The sequence below is a fragment of the Lemur catta genome, chromosome 1 (genome assembly GCF_020740605.2).
Source record: "Lemur catta isolate mLemCat1 chromosome 1, mLemCat1.pri, whole genome shotgun sequence".
Taxonomy (NCBI): Eukaryota; Metazoa; Chordata; class Mammalia; order Primates; family Lemuridae; genus Lemur; species Lemur catta.
The window spans coordinates 284,710,390-284,728,384 of record NC_059128.1 but is presented as its reverse complement, the minus strand read 5'-3'; the positions used below and the strand labels follow the sequence as shown (position 1 = coordinate 284,728,384).

Sequence of the window (17,995 nt, the reverse complement as noted above, 5' to 3'; positions counted from 1 at the left end):
TGTTCATCTGAAAAAGTGTTTACTTCACTCTCTTTTTATAAAGATACTTTCAGTTTTGCAAGGTGGACAGATTTCTGGTTTAATATTTTAGAGATGTCTTTTGGGTTGAATAATTTCTGATTAGAGGTCTGATCTAATCCTCATCGTGGTGCTTCTGCGTGTAGTATTCTTTTTTAATCTGGTTGCTTTCACGATTTCCTCTTGACCTTTGGTTTTTGACAGTCTCGGGTTTAATATGATGTCTCCACTCACTTTTTTGTGGAGGGGAGATGTTATCCAACGTATGGTTCTCACAACATTTTGGATATGTGGTTTTATGCGCTTCATCATGTTTAGAAAATCTCTCAGATATTACTTCTTCAATGTGTCTTCTGCCGTGTTCTTTCTCTCTCTCCTGCCGGGACTCTGACCACATACAAAAAGGAGGGTTTGACATGTCCTAGAGCTCTTGGATGTTTTGTTTCTGTCTTCCCCACAGCCCACCCCCACCATGTTGCTCTTTGTGTTTCAATTTGGGCAGTTTCTATTGACCTCTCTTCAAGTTCAAGGCTTCCACACTTGGCTGTATCAAGTGCACCGATGAGCCCACTGAAGAAATTCATTTCTGATACTGCATTTTGATTGCTACCATATCCATTTGACCCTTTCTCATAGATTCCGCCTCTCTGTTGAAATTCCCATCTGTTTGTATGTGCTGTCCATACTGTACACTTGATCCTTTGACATGGTCATCATTGTTATTTTAAAGTTTGTGTCCGATAGCTTTAACACCGGGGTCATTTCTGAGTCTGGTTTTGTCGGCTGCTTTGTCTCTTGACAGTGGTGCGTTTTTCCTTGCTTTTCTGAATGTCTCATAATTTTCTTTGAATATCCCACATCATGTAGTAAACAACTGAAAGTGACATAAATAGGATTTCCTTCCTGGATGGGTATCTCTCTGTCCTGTCAGGTCATTAGTGTGGGGCTGGCAGGGGGAGGTTGACTCAGTCTGCTCAGACACTGACCTCAGCTGGGGTTTCCTTGTCACTGTGGTTACCTTCTGTGCACCAAAGACTCCACGCCCCTCTGGCGGTGGGCTGCCCGTCCTCGTGCCTCGGCTGAGGGCTGGGAGCTCGGTGGTTCTGCCCCATCCCAAGTTTCGGATGCCCCAGCATGCCTGCCACACACTGGGGGTCTCTGCAGACTTTTGCCCCTTCCCAGAGCTGGCCTGACGTTGCTTACTGAGCTGTGCTTGGGGGGCTGCAGGGGGAGGAGGACGGCCCTCTGTGGTCCTGGCGCAGGATGGTCTCAGGCAGGCCCTCTGGGCCCGGGACGTGGAGAGGGAGGCTTTGCCAGACTCGCTGCTCCCCCTGCCTGGGCAGCACACACTGCTCTGCATGTGTGCTGGGTGCTCCTGTGAGAGCGTGTCCTGCCCTCCCTATTGTCACAGTCCTGTGGGTACTGCAGGGACCTGGGGCCAGGCCTGTTTCTCACCCATCCTGCAGGGTAGAGCACTCTTTCTTCTACTTTCCTCCCACTGGCGGTGGGAGTCTCAGGAGGTGGCTGTGGGGACAGCACCCTCAGGCCACCCCCACTGCCACTAGGGACCCCCCACTCTAGCTCAGCATCGGGACGAAAGCTCCCTGAGGACCGGCTGTGGTCCCACACGTTCGTGTGCACCTTCACGGGAGGAACTTCAGCCATGTGACGAGACAAAGGAGAGACGAGCTGGCAGGGAGGGCTGCTTTATTGGCTCACACGGGCTTTGGTTTCCTGCTGGAGTGAGAGAAGGATCCTCGGGGCCAGGACATCCTGAGGGGTCCCGGGCTCAGGGAGGGCCTGGAACATCCTGCCACCTTCTCACCCAAGCGGTCACAGGGCTTGCTGAGCACACTTTCATTTGTCCCATGGGCAGAACCTGGGGGCCCACCAAGCGCTCGTGCCGAGTGGGGAGTAGGTGTGGACCCATCTGTACTGGAGGCAGCTGGTTTGGAGACTCGTGGTCAGCAGCAGGAAGGGGTGCTGCAGCCAATGGGTCTGCAGAGCAGGGCAGGGCAGGGGGGCCGGCAGCACCCAGAGGACTGGCAGGAGGGGGTGACGCACACAGTGGGCCCACAGCTCACAGGCACACACACGGAGGACTGGCAGGAGGGGGCCACGCACACAGTAGGCCTACAGATCACGGGCACACACACGGAGGTCTGGCATCTCACGGGCACGAACACGGCAGGCCTGTAGCTCACAGGCGGGCACACGGAGGACTGGCAGGGCAGGGGCACACAGCAGGTGGCCTGGCAGGGGCTGGGCACACAGCCAGCCGGCTGGCAGCCCGAGGAGCAGCTGGTGTGGCACATACCGGTGTGCGGCGGGCTGGGCTGGGCAGGAGGGTGCTGGTGTCGGGAGCTCTGTCCCTGCGTGGCCTTTATACCCAGGCGCAGCGTCGGGCGCGGCAGGGCACAGCTGTTGTCTTCCTCGTGCTGCTTCCCCCACGTGTCCCCACACCTGTTCTCGCAGGTCACTTCCCTGCGTCTGCCCCGCCATAAACACCCCTGGCCTCGGGGCGCAGTTCTTCTCCGTAAACAGGGCGGTCTGGTTGGACTCGGGGCAGGTTCCTGTCGTGTTTCAGGCCGGGTCGTGCACACGGCACCCCTGGCTCCGCTTGACGCTCTGAACCCTGCTTCTGCTTTGGGTGACGCTGTCAGCAGGGCGGAGGCAACCCCGTGTCGTGAGCTTAGATTCCGCACAGGAAGCTTTAAAGCACAGGGTGGCAAACTGCCTCGTCTGCGGGCCCCGTCTGCACCCCTGTCTGAGTGTGAGTCGCCTTTCTGGGCCCAGCGAGCCCGTCTGCCCACGTGTGGCCTGCGGCTCCCTCTGTGCTGCGCCCGCAGAGCCCAGGAGAGCGATGCTGACTTGCAAAGGCCACCAGACCCGCCACCCGCCCTGCACGGAGCGCCAGCCATCCCCTGCCACACGGCCGTCTGTCCACGGATTCTCCTGTTCCCGCAGCAAACGCACACTGTGTGCTGACAGCAGAGTCCCGGCCTCGGGGCCCTGCCGCAGCAGGCAGGGGACACAGGAGTGATGAAGTCATGTGTGAAACGCCTCCCGGGTGGCTGAGTCCTGGGGAAGAAATGGACTCTGCAGGGGCAGAGTAACAGGGGCGCCAGGGGTGGTCTGGGGACCTGAGAGGTGACAGTGCCAAGCTGGCCCCGCGGTGCCAGGCTCAGGGCCAGTGTTCGCCCCCAGCAGGTGGCTGTGGGAGGGACCAGACGCTGCTGGGGACACCGGCATGTTCTGGGATGCAGGAAATCCCCACTCTGGGTGCAGTTACAGGGGGCCGGGTGGGATCGCGTGGACCCAAGGACAGGGTGTCATGGTGATACCTGGGGGCCAGGGCTGGGAGTCAGGAGCCACGTGGCAGGAAAGGAAGAGTCGGTGAACTGGGAGACTCAGCAGTGGACAGGATCTCAAGAAGGAGGGAAATAGTGACGACAATGGAAAGAGCAAAGACGACAGGATCAGAGGGTCCGAGGCAGAAGCGAGTTCACCCAGGAGAGAAGGGAATGATATTGAAGCATATACAAGTTTTAAGGAAAAAATAGACAAAATCCTAAAATTTAATTTTAAATTAATAGCAATTTACAGATCCAAGAATGAGAAAATTGCAGCATGATTAATACATAGAAAACCGTATCTAAACTCAAGGTGGTTAAATGGTGAAAACCACATAGAAAGAGACAACCTTGGGGCCGGGCGCGGTGGCTCCCGCCTGTAATCCTACCACTCTGGGAGGTAGAGACGGGTGGATCGCTCGAGGTCAGGAGTTCGAGACCAGCCTGAACAAGAGCGAGACCCCGTCTCTACTAAAAAAAATAGAAAGAAATTATCTGGACAACTAAAAATACATAGAAAAAATTAGCCAGGCATGGTGGCGCATGCCTGTAGTCCCAGCTACTTGGGAGGCTGAGGCAGGAGGATCGCTTGAGCCCAGGAGTCTGAGGTTGCTGTGAGCTAGGCTGACGCCACGGCACTCACTGTAGCCCGGGCAACAAAGTGAGACTCTGTCTCAAAAAAAAAAAAAAAGAGACAACCTTGGGAGCAGCTGTGGGCCTTTCGTGCGAGGTGTGAGGGACGCACAGGATGAGACAGGCTCCGATTCTCAACAGGGACTGTGGCGGCCAGAGGACAGTGGGACCCTTCCTTAGCACAGGGAGATTGCACCGCCAGCCCAGAACTCCCCGTCTGTAAAACAAACCCTCCAATCTGAGGCAGAAGCGAAAACACTTTCCAGAAGAGCAATAGCTGAGAGAACTCGCCGCCGGCAGACGTGCACCACAGCAGTGGGGACGGGTGTGCTCAGGTGGACGCTCGCCTGCAGGAAGGCAGCAGCTGGAGCCTTGTGAGAGCAGCAGGTTACTGGCAAAGACCCCCCCGCGCTTCCCCTGCAGCTGACTGCTGGGACCCCGCCCCTTGTCAAGTGCACTGCTCAGCGCCTGGGCCGTACGTGGACACGGGGTCCCTTGGGCTGCCCCAGGTCTCTTTGCTGTTAAGCGTGGTTTGCTCTGTGGCCAGTGCAGAGGAGTTGCCTGTGATGGGCTGAGCTTGTGGACGCTCCTGGCTTGTCCCTGGGCTGTAGTGGTCACGTCACTCCCGGCACGTGGCCACGGTCGGCTCTGGGTGTGTCGGCCGTCTTGTTCCGACCACGGCTTTGGTCTCTGAGGCCCAGAGTGGTCTCCAGCCTTGGCGGGGTTTCCTTAGTGTGGGCTCTGGCCTACCCCACGGCTTCCTGAGAGAAGTGCCCTCGCCCACCCCCTCTGCCCCAGGGAGGACCCACAGGGACCAGAGGGCAGCCCTGGAGAGAGCAGCCCCACCCTGAGAGGTGGCCCGTCCCCTGAGTGGCAGCAGCACTCAATGAGGCGCCATGGCTGCTCCGTAAAGACAGCCAAGAGCTGGGATTCGAGGAGGAGCACTTCCTCCGTGCTCCGTCTGCGGCTCCCCCACATGGGTGTCCCGGGCTGTCTAGCCAGGTGTTCCCTTCCCCAGCCTGACTCTGATTGGACCCGTGGGGGGGGGGGAACCAGCCCCTCCCTGCACGACTGTCCTCCTGGCTCCACCTGCAGAGCCCCCGGCTCAGGTGGGCGGTGCTGAAGGCCACGGCAGGAGCCACTGTGGTCGCACAGCCAAGCCGTGTTCTCCGAAGCCCTGTGTGACTGATGTGCTCGTGTGTCTGCCTGTCACTCTCATCCGTCCCAGCCGACTCAGGACGTCAGGACGCATCCCTTGTTGAACCCTCGAGCCCCACTTGGCACAGTGGTCAAGACCACGGATCCCGGAGCAGGACCGAGCAGCCCAAACCCCACTCTCCGGGGGCAGCGGGCACGAACATGCACACGTCACGCAACCTTCTGCAACTTCCTCACTGCACATGTGTGCGCCTGGGGTGTCAGCCCCCGCTGCTGGCAGAGCCAAGGGGGATAAGCCACTGAAAGCTTGTCACAGGGCCTGGCCCACGGCCACCCTCAGTGCACCGTGGTTCTTGCAATCCCAGTGACTATTCCCATGACTCGGAGCCAGTGGCTTGCTCTGGCTGGGAGGACCAGGCTGACAGTGCGAGGACCAGGCTGACGGCTGCCTTCTGAGTCCACATGAGCCCCTGGCACGGGGAGCACAGTCGTGCTGCGTGGACACCAGCAGGCATCGACCATGCACATCCGCAAGGTTGGTCCCCCACCCTCCCCGACAGCCATTCCCCACCCGGCCAAGCCTCCATTTCTGGGAAACAATGTCTGCCGAGCCACAGGAGCCTCCCGCTGGATGCGTTTCCTGACCCGAGTCGCTCCAACAGGAACCCCCAGAAAGACCCACAGGAGAGGGCAGAGGGGGAACAGCCACCACCCCTGCAGGAGAAAGACCTCGGTGGCCTGTTGCCGGGGTGCCCTGGGCCTGCGTGTGCAGTCTGTCCAGGGAAGCCCAGACCAGCCCTGTCCTCTGCCCCGACCCCACCTGGCCACACACCCACATGTGCCACGCCAGCTGCCCTCAGGCTCCCTGCGCTGTGTCCTCACTGCCCAGTGCCCAGCCCAGGGCTGCAAGACTTCCTGATGCCCCCGACCCCCTGTGTGGCTGTGCTGTGCAGGCCCCTGTGAGGTGTGTCCTCTTCCTGCCAGGTGGCCTGGTGCCCGCCGGGAGCCGCCAGTCCCCTGTGTGCCCGAGAGCTGAAGGTCCTCCTGTGGATGGCCCCCTCCCGCCCCACCCTGGTCTGCAGCCTGTCACCTGCCACACCCCCACCTGCTGCTGAGCAGGTGGCCCCCTACGACCCTCCTAGAGGTGAGGTGACAAGGAGCCAGGCTCCCTGAAGTTCTACCAGGTGGTCCCTACATCATCCCCGTGTACCTGACCAGCCCTCTCTCTGCTTTGCAGCGAAGCCACTCGATCCCAACCAGTGGGCCTGTGGCACACCCCCAGTGTCCCCAGCACTCCCCACCCGGGCTGTCCAGGCCACTGTCCACGTGGCCGTCCACGCTGTCTGGTGTGAGTCACCAGGCTGTGTAGCCCCTAGTGGCAGGGATCTAATGCAGATCAGAAGTGGGTGGTCATCTGAGGTCATCGACGTCCTGTTCTTAGCATCGGCAGGGCGGCCCCTTCCCCACAGATGGCAAAGTCACAGAAGGTGTCGGCCGGGACCTGGGCTCCCCACCTGTCTCAGGCCAGAGGCCCTGCTCCTCCCGCCCCACCTGATGTGACCCCCCAGTGGCTTCCTTTTGTCCCACTCGGTCCCTCAAATGCATGAGGTCAGTCCTCACTCTCCTTAGGGTCAGACTGAGGACAAATCCCTCGTCTTCGGGTCCGATAGCCTATCAGTGACGCCAATCTGCCTGGCCGTTGACTCGCGCCACCCCCGCCCTGGTCTGCAAACGAGGGTTCACACCCCAGTGCAGCCTGCAGCCCCCCTGCCCCGGCTGGAGGGGAGGGGGTGTCGGGGTCTGCTCCGAAGGTCGGCTGAATACAGTGCCCAGCAACGTCCATGTCCTGGTCCCTGGAACCTACAGGTGAGCCCCGTACATGGCGGAAGGGACTTTGCAGATGTGGCTAATTAACCCTGTGGTGGGCGAGTGTCCCACGGTATCCAAGCGGGCGCTTGGCAGAGGGAGCTGGGGGCAGGTGGCGGGCAGGGCGGGCAGGACGCTCCACTGCGGCCCCGGGTCAGGGTGTGAGCAGTTTCCACGCTGAAAGGGACAAGGAGACAGATTCTGCCCTGGAGCCTCCGGAAGGAACCAGCCCTGCTCACACCTGACCTCAGCCCAGTGAGACCACCCAGACTTCACGGCCCACCCTATGCGGTGATGAATCTGCTGTTGAAGCCACTGAGTTCGTGGCCGCAGGGCGCTGGTGCAGCTCCGGCCTCGCAGCCTGGCGTTGCTGGCGTTTCTAGCCCCTCCTCGGTCTCTCCACTGTGGCCGAGAGCCGCTGGGACAGAGGCGGGGCGGGGCAGGGCTGGGGTGGGGGGAGAGGAAAGGGGAAGGAGGGGCATCCCCGTGGCGCAGTGGCGACTGCCTGCCTGTCCTGGGCTCCTGCCCTACTCGCCCGGCAGTGCCAACAGCCCCCTCTGCCGAGCTCTGCCCCGTGTCAGAGTCGAGCCTGGCCCCTCTCCTGTGGGGCCCACACCTGGGCCCGAGTGTCACGGAACATCGTCCTCGTCCCTCCCAGGGCGTCCAGCATGGGCCGTGGCTGTCCCACTGCAAGGGACTCTGTCCCGTCCCTGGGGTTTCCTTGGCTCCCCCTCCACTGGCCTGTTGCGGGTCCAGGGCCCAGGCCTTTCCCCCAGGGGGGCAGCAGGGCTCTTCCCAGGGAAACCCTCCCTAAGCCCCCTGTCCTTGGACCCGGCCGTCGTGAGGGCTGTGTGGCGAGCGAGTTGGTGTCTGGGCCGGTGGCAGCAGGACGTGTCCCCTCTCAGTCTGGAGGCCAGAGTCCAGGGCCGAGGTGTCGCCAGGGCTGGTCCCTCCTGGGAACCTGTCCCAGGCGCCCCCTCCCCCAGGTCCTGGTGCTCGTTGGTCTCTGGCACCCCCAGCTTGTGGCAGCATCACCCCGATCTCCACGTCTGCCTGCCCACAGGACATGCCTGTGTCCAAATGTCCCACTTTGACAGGGACACAGCACCCACTGGCGGCTCCGTTTTGACGGGATTACATCGGCAAAGGCCCCATTTCAGATTAGGAAGTGAGGCTGTGTTTGGAAGCATTCGGGTTAGGGCTCCAGTGTGTCTTTTCTCGGGGGACGCGACTCAACCCACAGACGGTCAGCCAGAGCCCACGCCAGCCCGAGCTCCCGTGTGGGGCGCCCTGGCTCCCCTGGACTGTGGCGTCTTTCCTGCTGCTTCCTTGGGAGGGAGGAGTCCGCTCTGTGAGCTCCTTGCTGGAGCTCGTGGCCGGGCCCGCGGCGCACCGGGAGGGCCGATGCGGGGTCCGAGGGCGCCCGCGCCCGCCCGCCGTCCAGGCAGCGGCCGAAGGCAGAGCCCTGCGCCGCTCCAGCAACGCTGCGTGTGGGCAGCGCTGCGTGGCCCCCGTGGTTCCAGCGCGGGTGCTGGGGTCGCCCCGAGGGTGTGGATTGCCCGGAGCGGCGCCGTCCTCCGCAGAAGGCGCGGTGGGCACGCAGGGTGCCGCGCGCAGTCGGGAGCCAAGAAACCCCCTAAGAGGAGGCGGGCAGGCGCGTCCCTCCTGCGGGAGAGTCACGTCTAGAACTCTCAGTCACCGTGGCGCTGTGGAGGAGCCGCAAAGGGGGTCCCCAAGCTCAGCGGCACAGGAAGCCAGGGCCCCAGACCACTAGGGCTGCGGAGGAAGAAAGGGGCTCACCGCGCGGGAACTCCCGCCCCAGATCCGCCTCCCCGACCGACCCGGGCTTCCCAGAGCGGGAATGAACCGCGCAAGGAGTCGGGGGTACCGCGTCGTATTCGGGCTGGGTGCGGGGCGTGCAGGCGCAGTGAGAAATCGCGCTGGCACACGCGTCCGCGATCAGAACTGTCGGGCGAGCCCCTCGCAAGGAGGACAGTTCAGTGGCATTAGCCGCTGGGTGACGCCGGCCGCCCCTCAGCCTCGCGCACGGCGGGGTGGGGGTCCCTGGGCAGCGGCTGTGGTGGGGCCGCTTGTCTTCTCTGGGCGATCGGGCGGTGTAAGGATCCGCAGTTACTGCGGGGCTGCAGGGGGTCCCCTATTTCTGGGAAAACAACTCGAAAGGGGGGGAATCAGTGAAGCGGAAAGTTACAGTCCGGGCGGCAAACCTCGCAGGCCTGGGCACTGGCGACGTGGGAGAACCGCACAGGGGCGTTGCGTTTGCAGCCGGTTGCGGTGCCGGAGGCCAAGGAGCACGTGCCGCGCAGGAGGGGCTCTTAGGGCGCCCGCCCCGGTGGCCCTTCCCCCGCACCCACGAAATGGCCTCGCCGGGCAGCCGCATTGTCACCGACCCCTGGGCGCGGGAGCCTTGCTCGCACCCCGGACCTGCCCAGGGGCCCTCTGCTCTGCCCGGCAGGCGGGAGAGGAAGCTTTCGCCGTCCCTCGTATCACGTGGGCTTTGAAGACCGTCCCTGACTTGGGAGGAGGGTCACAGGCCTGGAGGCCTCAGAGCGCTGGCGCTGTGGTCACCTCGCGGACGCGCACCTCACACTTCACGGTGAGGAGCCTCCGTCCTCTCCCGAGCCGGCCTCCCCAGGCGCTGGTGTCACAGCTTGCCCGGGTGGGTGCCCACGGGTGCAGGACATGCGCCACCAGCAAACCTGCGTGTTAGCCCGGCGGAGTACACGTGTCTGTGCCTGTCCACGCTGTCCCTGGCTTGCTGGACAGTTGCCATCCAATGGCTCCGAAAGATCCCATGCACCTGCCCACCTGTTGGGCTGCCTTTCGGCCTCGCTGGGGTCTGAAGTTGTGGGGCCCACGTGTGGGCAGCCCTGAGCCTTACGCGTCTTTGGTTGGCCGTGAGGTGGAGCCTCCCCCGTCCTTTCTAACTCTGCGCCAGGAAGAGTCCAAGGCCTTGGTGCACTGACCCAGGGCGGCCGTACTTTCTTAATACCTGAGTAAGCGGATAGTGGACACAGTGTTGCGTGCACTCTGGCAGCTGGGAAATGGAGGAGTCCCTGCAGGTTTGAATCGCCACTTTCTGTGTAAAGGTCCTCGTAGGGTTTTGCTCCGTCCCTCTTCTCTGGGCTGAGCTGAACTGGGGTGGGAGAGGGGCTAAAGGCCCCGCAGCCCCCAGGAGGTGCCATCTGCCCGCTGGGCTGTCCCATCTGCTCCTGGCTCAGGGGTTAAGTGGGGTGCTTGTTGCTGATCCTGACCCCACTGGTCTGACTGGTGCCCTCTTGACACTCTAGTGCTAGTGGTCCACTGAGACTGCAGCCTTGTCCTCCCCCACTGTCCCAAGGGTTTGCTCTGTGCTCCTCAACCAGCCTTAAGCTCCAGGTAGGAAGAGTGATGTCTAAGTGACTCCTGAGCCCATCTTGGGACCCATAGAACTTGCCGGTTCTTCAGAGCACACAGGGATGGTCCTCAAACTCTTGTGGCTGGGCCAACTCGAGGGTACCCTTCTGTGTGGGCACCTCTCTACATGGTCTGCCATCCCGGGTCACACGCCAGGAGCCCAGCCCGGTGCCCAGAGCTCTCAGGGCCCAACAGGGCAGGGTTTCTGCTTCTCCTCAGCTCACCTCCAGCCCGGACAGGCCGGGGACAGGCCGGGGACAGGTGTGGGCAAGTGCCCGAGCCCCTCAGCATCTGTGCCTGCTCTGCACCTGCCCCAGCTTGGAGCCCATCCCCTGTGGGCGGGGTAGGGAAGGGAAGCGCAGCCGGGTTGCGAGTGCTCTCGGATCTTGCTGTCGCTCATGTGCCTTGACCTCGGAATTTGAGAATACATGTGAGTTGTCTGGCTCCTACATGACAGGGACGTGCAGCCCAAATCCAGGGTGGTCGTGGGGGTTCAGGGGAGGAGCAGAAACACACACAACCCATAACTCCTGACATAGACATTTTATTGATTATGGTGGCAATTGGCCTTTGTCATACCGGATGCAAACTGTCAGTCCTGAGGGCCTGCAGGCACCCGGTTGAGGGATGTGTGGATCACCTCTTCCTGGGAGGGACGTGGGAGGGGCTGCATGCTCAAAGCCCCCTCCAGGCAGCAGCTGTGCAGCCACTGCAGGGCGGGGAAAGACGCAGCCTGCAAGGGCAGGGGATCCAGCCCCTCAGCAGCTGGACCCCTGGCCCAAGGAGAGGCCACAGCAGGCCGGGCGGGGGCAGGCAGGGCGGCAGAGGAGGGACACAGAGGAGGCCGGGCGGGGACAGGCAGGGCGGCAGAGGAGGGACACAGAGGAGGCCGGGCGGCAGCAGCTGGGCTGGCAGGAGGAGGCGGGGGCACAGCAGGCAGGTCTGCACACGGGGCGGCAGAGGAGGGACACGCAGGAGGAAGGTCTGCAGCAGGACGGCTGGCATGAGGAGGAGGTGCAGCAAGCCGGCTGGCAGCTAGACTGCTGGCAGCATGAAGAGGAAGCCCCAGAGCACACGGGCTCACAGCACACGGGCTTGCAGCACACGGGCTTGCAGCACACGGGCACACAGCACACGGGCTTGCAGCACACGGGCTCACAGCACACGGGCTTGCAGCACACGGGCACACAGCACACGGGCTTGCAGCACACGGGCTCACAGCAGGACTGCTGGCAGGGGGAGGAGATGCAGCAAGCCGGCTGGCAGCTAGACTGCTGGCAGCATGAAGAGGAGGCCTCAGGGCACACGGGCTCACAGCACACGGGCTTGCAGCACACGGGCACACAGCAGGACTGCTGGCAGGGGGAGGAGGTGCAGCAAGCCGGCTGGCAGCTAGACTGCTGGCAACACGAGGGCGTGCAGGTGCTGGTGCAGACTGGTCGGCAGGGGCTGGACACGCAGCTCACTGGGCGGCACACCAGGGTCAGGCAGGGGGCCGGGGCGCAGCAGCTGGGGGCGCAGCAGGGGGGCTCGCAGCAGCTCTCTGGGCAGTCGTCCACCTGCCAGGAGTCGGGGCAGGCGTCGCAGGAACCGGGCAGGCAGACCCGGCTGCCGTAGCTCAGGTCGCTGGAGCAGACGGACACGGCGGACGCGGCCATGCTGGGGTGGAGCCGGGCAGGGTGCGGGAGTGAGTGTGAGGAGTGAGTGAGTGTGTGAGTGAGTGCTCAGCACTGTGGGGTTTTATACCCTCCTGGCTGGTTGTCGGACAGGAGGCCCCACAAGCCTCCCCTTCCCTGTTGGTGTTTGGCTGGTGGCTGGAGCCCCTCATTAGTGCTGGTTTATCATCCGCCATTATCTTTTTGCTCATAAACTTGTGTGTATGTTGCAGGACTCTGTTTCCTCCTCTGTTACTATTTTGGCTCTAGAAAAGTTGTAGAAAATATTAGAGGCGAGCCTCTGTTGAGCTGAGGTTTTAGAGGTGAACACTTTTCCAAAGAGAAGAATTCTGGGTCCATCTATGCTATGTTTGAAGTGATTAAATATTTTTTTTTACTACTTTAACTGCTTTAAAATATAAATATGAAGAAAAGCGAGCACACGTGATGAAGTACAGCTGGCCAGTGGAGCTGAATGTCCTCCTTCAAACACCTGTGCCTTGCTGCGGACAGCGCCCGGGGCAGCGTCGATGTCGGGTGTCCGGGGCTTTCTCTTTCCATCTCTTCAGTTCTTCATGATGCACTCGGAGTCCTCTCTGTTGTGTCTGAAGCTGTCCTCCGATCTTTCCCATTTTCATGTGCCAAGGAGAAAGGTCAGCACTTCTCATATCCAGTGACTTCAAGGCATTCATTTTAGTATTCCCTGTGCCTCAATGCCCTCACACTGAGGGGATAGTTTGGCTGGGTATAGAATTCTCGTTTTAAATAATCATTTTCTCAAAACAATGAACACAAACCTCCACTTTTGAGTCATGTCCAGTGTTGCTGATGAGAGTTCGATGCTGGTCATTTATTACTTTTTGTAGTTTCTCTCTCTTTAAATTTTTATGTAACTCTCTGGGAGCCTTTGGTGTTTATTTTTATTCTTGTTCTAAAATGTCATGTTTTTGTTTCCAGGCTTGTGTGTTATTTTGGTTTCTGTGGTTGGAACTCACTGAGCCTCCAGGTGTGAAGACCTGTTTCAGGAAGTGTTTGTGCATTCTTTTAAAAATAGTTTCATCTTTCCTGGTCTTTCCTTTTGTGACTTCTGATTTTGTCTTGTGATGTGAGTGGAACATGTTTTGAACTCACTCTGAGGATGTTATTTTGAGTGTTTAAGAGTTTTCTGGGCCGGGCGCGGTGGCTCACGCCTGTAGTCCCAGCACTCTGGGAGGCCGAGGCGGGTGAATCGCTCAAGGTCAGGAGTTCGAGACCAGCCTGAGCAAGAGTGAGACCCCGTCTCTTCTAAAAAAATAGAAAGAAATTATCTGGTCTACTAAAATATATATATAGAAAAAAATTAGCTGGGCATGGTGGCGCATGTCTGTAGTCCCAGCTACTCAGGAGGCTGAGGCAGGAGGATCCCTTGCCCAGGAGTTGGAGGCTGCAGCAAGCTGTGATGACGCCACTGTACTCCAGCCGGGTGACAGAGCAAGACTCTGTGTCACACACACAAAAAGTTTTCCACTGGTTGTATTGCACAGGAGATGAAGTCTGCTCATCGGTGGCAGCTTGTTCGATTTTCTGAATAGAAAACTAAGTTCTTTTGTGCATTGGGGTCTTGCCAACTCACACATCAATGTCTTTCCACCTGCATCTCTCTTCTACTAATATGTAAAGGGTCCGGCCGAGCCTCCCTTTCTTGTTTTTACACCAGTTTGGATTCCTTGATACTCTTTAAGTATCCTTTCCGTGAGTGTGACAGGGGTCGTGCGAGAGCCACTGCTTCATCCCCTTTCCAGACCTGAGGAGCTCAGTGTCGCTCTAAGGAGATGACAGGAACACCGGCAGGTCGGTGCCACATCCTGCCAGCTGGTGCTGTCACGTGTGCACAGGCCATGTGTGGCCTCTTGTCAGGCAGCCACTGTGTGACGTGCAGCATCGGAGCCCGGTTTTACAGATGCAAAAGTGCTGAGAGAAGTAAGTAACCTTCGAAAGAAGACAGTGGGTCAGTGCTGAACCCGAGGACCCAGAATTCAGGCCCATTTCCCACACGGCCGCCATCCGACCTGCCCCGGGATTCACTTTTCCCACTGCCGTCCCCAGATGTCCCTTCACGAGATGGGCACCACGGTCCCTCACCTCTGTGTGTCCGTCTGTGGTCCAGCTGACTGTGCAGCTCCCGTCCCCCTGGCCCTGGACTAGCCGCCACTTCTGAGGTGTCCTTCCGTGGGCCCCGCTGCACCCACAGCTCTTCGGGGTCTGCACGTGGGCCGCGCCGAGTGTTCTGCCACACAAGCAAGGTGGCCACGTGAGGCGAGGACCATGCTGATTCCTTGGCTGTGTAATGGTCACACAGGTACCCATGCACCAAACATCACGTTGTCCGCCTTAAATCCGTATAATGTTTATGTGTCAGTTACACCTCAGTGACGCAGGGGACAGAGGTGATGCAGCACCGTGGGTGGGTGGGTGTCTCAGAGTGTAGGTCAGAAATGACATCTCTGACGACTAACAACGGAAGCAGAAAAGCCGTCAGAATTCTCAGGGATGAACTCACCCTTTACCTAAAGCCCACGGCAACATGCGTGGAGCACTAGAGTGGAAAGTAAGTGCACTGAGATCACCACTGTGCTGCGGCCGGGAAACCGCACCTTTGTGACAAGTGGCAGGAGGCGCCTCTGTCACCTCCGGAAACGAGCCCAGGGTCTGCGGCGCGCCCGTGTCGTCCCCACGCCATGGCGTGAAGGAGTAAAATGAAAAGAAGTCTTCATTTAGGAGAGGGAGGAATAAAACGTGCGTCACTCGCGGAGGACACGCCGTCTGCCACCGCCCAGCACCCCCACCTGCCCCACCAGGGCCAGTGAGTCACCTCACTTCTACTCTCGCCGGAACACCCAGAGAGGTTTTGCTTATTTTTACAAATTATTTGATCATTTGCTCCTCCACGGACTGCCCTGCCAGCCCCGACAGCAAGCTTCGTGATGCGAAAGCGCCCGGGCTCGGATCCGGGCAACCGCAGTCAGCTGTCACCAGCACACGGCAGGTTTCCAGAGCTTGCTCGTCCTGCATGGGTGAGACTTCGTGTCCTTTCGTCAACAGCTCCCATTTCCCCCCGCCAGCCCCTCGAACTGCCCTCCTGCTCTGCCTTTATGAGCGACTTTTGTAGATGCCACGTGTGAGTCACACGGTACTTGCCTTTCCGTGGCTGGTTTGTTCCCTGAGCCCGGAGTCCCCCCGTTCATCCACGCTGTGGCAGGCTTCACTCCTTGTTAAGGCTGAAAGCTATTCCCGGGTGCACACACCACACGGACTCTGTCCTGCCATCCGTTAGACTCTTAGGTTGACCCCAGACCCCGGCCGTTGTGACCAGCACTGTGGGCAACACGGGAGTGCCACGTCTCCATGGGATTCTAACCTCGTTTTCTTTGGATAAATACCCGGAAGTGCAGCACCAGACCACACACTCGTTCTGTTTTTAATTTTGAGGAACTTTTGTGCTGTTTTCCACATGGCTGTACATAAGGGCTTATTTTCCTTTTCGTGTAGTTCCATATTACATTTGCTAACATTTTATTTAGAATCTTTATATTTTTATTTTTATTTCCTCCCCCACCTTTTTTTCTTTTTCTTTTTTTTACTTTATATTTTTAAATGAGATTGATCTACAGCCAGTCTCTGTCTCCTACACACACACACACACACACACACACACACGCACACGCACACACACACACACCCCGTGTGGCTGGTCTGGGCAGCAGGGCTCTGGCTTGCTCTAATGATTGGAGCGCGGGAAAGGCCTTTCCGTCGAAGGCGGGAGGGGCACACCTGGGCAGGCACCTGCATCGGTGCCTTTGGAAGACTCGGACCTTTCAACACCTTTTCAATGTTTCCTTGGATGTCACTGTATTAAATTTTTCATTTTGTGAGTGTGGGTAATTTACATTGTTTAGAATATGGCACATTTTATTTATATTTTCAAAGTTTAGGATAAATACACCTGTACTACTTTCTTTCTTTTTTTTTTTTTTTTTTTTTTGAGACAGAGTCTTGCTCTGTTGCCCGGCTAGAGTGAGTGCCGTGGCATCAGCCTAGCTCACAGCAACCTCAAACTCCTGGGCTTAAGCGATCCTACTGCCTCAGCCTCCCAAGTAGCTGGGACTACAGGCATGCGCCACCATGCCCCACTAATTTTTTTCTGTATATATATTTTAGTTGGCCAGATAATTTCTTTCTATTTTTTAGCAGAGACGGGGTCTTGCTCTTGCTGAGGCTGGTCTCAAACTCCTGACCTCGAGCGATCCACCCTCCTCGGCCTCTCAGAGTGCTGGGATTACAGGCGTGAGCCACTGCGCCCGGCCACTTTCTTGTTACTTGGAAACAAAAATCTCTAAATCTGTGAGCATATTTCTGTTTCCATTTTAATGTGTTTATTTTCATTGCCTTTGCCAGAGCTTTAAACACTTTAGTGATACTTTTAAAAAGTCTTTGTTTCATATTTCATTCATTTTAACTTTAAATATTTTAATATTCCTTTCTCCTACCCTTTTACATTTATTTTTAACATATTTCTCTAGCTCCTTGAGTTGAATGCTTACACTTCACTTTGCATCCCACACTTTTGCAGCTGAGTTTCTGTTAGCAACGCTTCTCCGTATCCTCTCCCTGACTGCTTTAGGCGTGGACTGTTGGCAGTGTTACTCACGTCTAAATAGTCTAAGTTGCCCATTTTAATTTCACTACGAAACCAAAGCGGTAGAAACGGCTCTGCGAGTTTGCAAGCGGCCGAAGCGGTTCACGCAGACCCTCCGTGGATGCCCCGCGTGGGTCCCGCCGGCGGGTTTAGGGCTCCGCCTTCCCGCGGCGGCGCTGCGCATCTGGGAGAGTCTCCTGCACGATTGCAAGGAGGGGTCGTGGTTCCTTTGGTGGGAGACCGCTGAGTAACAGTGTCGGAGGGGCTCGTGGGCAGCAAACCTTCCAGATTCCTGTTGCTGGAACAGCCCTGCGGCTGCATTGTGTGACCGATTCTCCCCGTGGTGACGTTTTCTCCTTGTAGGTCATGCGCTCCCCAGGCCCCAGCGGGCTCCGGGTCCTTCCTCCGCAGGTCTTCATCTCAGTCCGCTGGCCGCGCGGGTCAGTCGCTGGCTCCCCATGGCACTTCCTCAACAGCTCCGCGCTCTGGCAGCCTGTCACCTGTCGGCCACGCCTTTGGTTTCCGGGGACTCTGGGTCATTCCTTTTCCTCCTCCTCCTCCTCTTGTAAAATCAGCGTCCTGTTCTTTGCGAAGACGCCTCCGTGTTTCCTCGGCGTCTGCACCGTCGTCTGCTCAGGGTTTGCTTCTGTTCCACGCTCACGATGTCCTTGTTCGAAGACCCTCGCCTGCTGTCCCTGCGTGTCAGTGACGGTCTGGACCGTGCTGTGCTTGCTGACGAAACATCTGGGCTGCAGGACACACGTGCTCTGCGTGTGCAGCTGTCGGCAGCGGCCCTGAGGCTTGTCCAGGATGGGGGCCTTTCCACGGTGGAAGCTGCATTAATGTAGCTGTAATCACATAAGGCCACATTCAATACACTGCAGTTAGATACACTTAAAACTGTACGTTATTTTGTAAAAATCTAACTACCCTGTACTTAATAATTAAAAAAAATGACAACTATCTGTTAATTTTAAAGTTATCTAACCTTTTAATGACTCCGTTGTGTCCGCTATTTGTTGGAAAGTGTTTGCATATGTGGCTGCAGTGTGGAGGTTGTAGTTTCAGTTGACCCTCTAGATGGGCATCGGTCATTTGTGACCTTAAGGGCATCTTGATGGGGGTCAGGCAGGAGAATGTAGATTCGCAGCAGTAAGTAGTGAAAAGCAAGAAAGCATTTTTTGGGCACGTTGCCAAAGGCATGGGTATTCTACTGCATTTTT

General features: G+C 58.3%; 3 protein-coding genes across 4 annotated transcripts in view; 1 reads left to right on the top strand and 2 right to left on the bottom strand.

Annotated features, from left to right (window-relative positions):
* Nucleotides 1-17,995, top strand: part of TSPEAR (thrombospondin type laminin G domain and EAR repeats) — a 125,727-nt gene that overhangs the window by 30,238 nt on the left and 77,494 nt on the right. The gene's annotated exons all lie outside the window — the stretch shown is intronic.
* Nucleotides 1,965-2,333, bottom strand: LOC123630813 (keratin-associated protein 12-1-like). Its single transcript, XM_045540822.1, has 2 exons — nucleotides 2,115-2,333; nucleotides 1,965-2,060 (listed from the first exon to the last, which is right to left on the bottom strand). Exons 1-2 carry the CDS (start codon nucleotides 2,331-2,333, stop codon nucleotides 1,983-1,985), a joined length of 297 nt encoding a protein of 98 aa, XP_045396778.1. The 3' UTR covers nucleotides 1,965-1,982.
* LOC123630810 (keratin-associated protein 10-4-like) lies at nucleotides 11,201-12,100 on the bottom strand. 2 transcript variants are annotated; one of them, XM_045540816.1, is made up of 2 exons: nucleotides 11,624-12,100; nucleotides 11,201-11,521 (listed from the first exon to the last, which is right to left on the bottom strand). In XM_045540816.1, the coding sequence occupies exons 1-2, from the start codon at nucleotides 12,098-12,100 to the stop codon at nucleotides 11,201-11,203; spliced, it is 798 nt and encodes a 265-aa protein (XP_045396772.1). The 2 variants fall into 2 exon arrangements, with proteins under 2 accessions (XP_045396772.1, XP_045396771.1); XM_045540815.1 differs by having other exon boundaries at nucleotides 11,201-12,100.

Coding starts and splice junctions, on each gene's coding strand:
- LOC123630813 (XM_045540822.1), bottom strand. CDS start 2,333: ATGTGCCACACCAGCTGCTCCTCGGGCTGCCAGCCGGCTGGCTGTGTG. Junction 2,061..2,114: donor CCCCCTCCTGCCAGTCCTCC/GTGTGTGTGCCT, acceptor CCCTCCTGCCAG/TCCTCTGGGTGCTGCCGGCC.
- LOC123630810 (XM_045540815.1), bottom strand. CDS start 12,100: ATGGCCGCGTCCGCCGTGTCCGTCTGCTCCAGCGACCTGAGCTACGGC.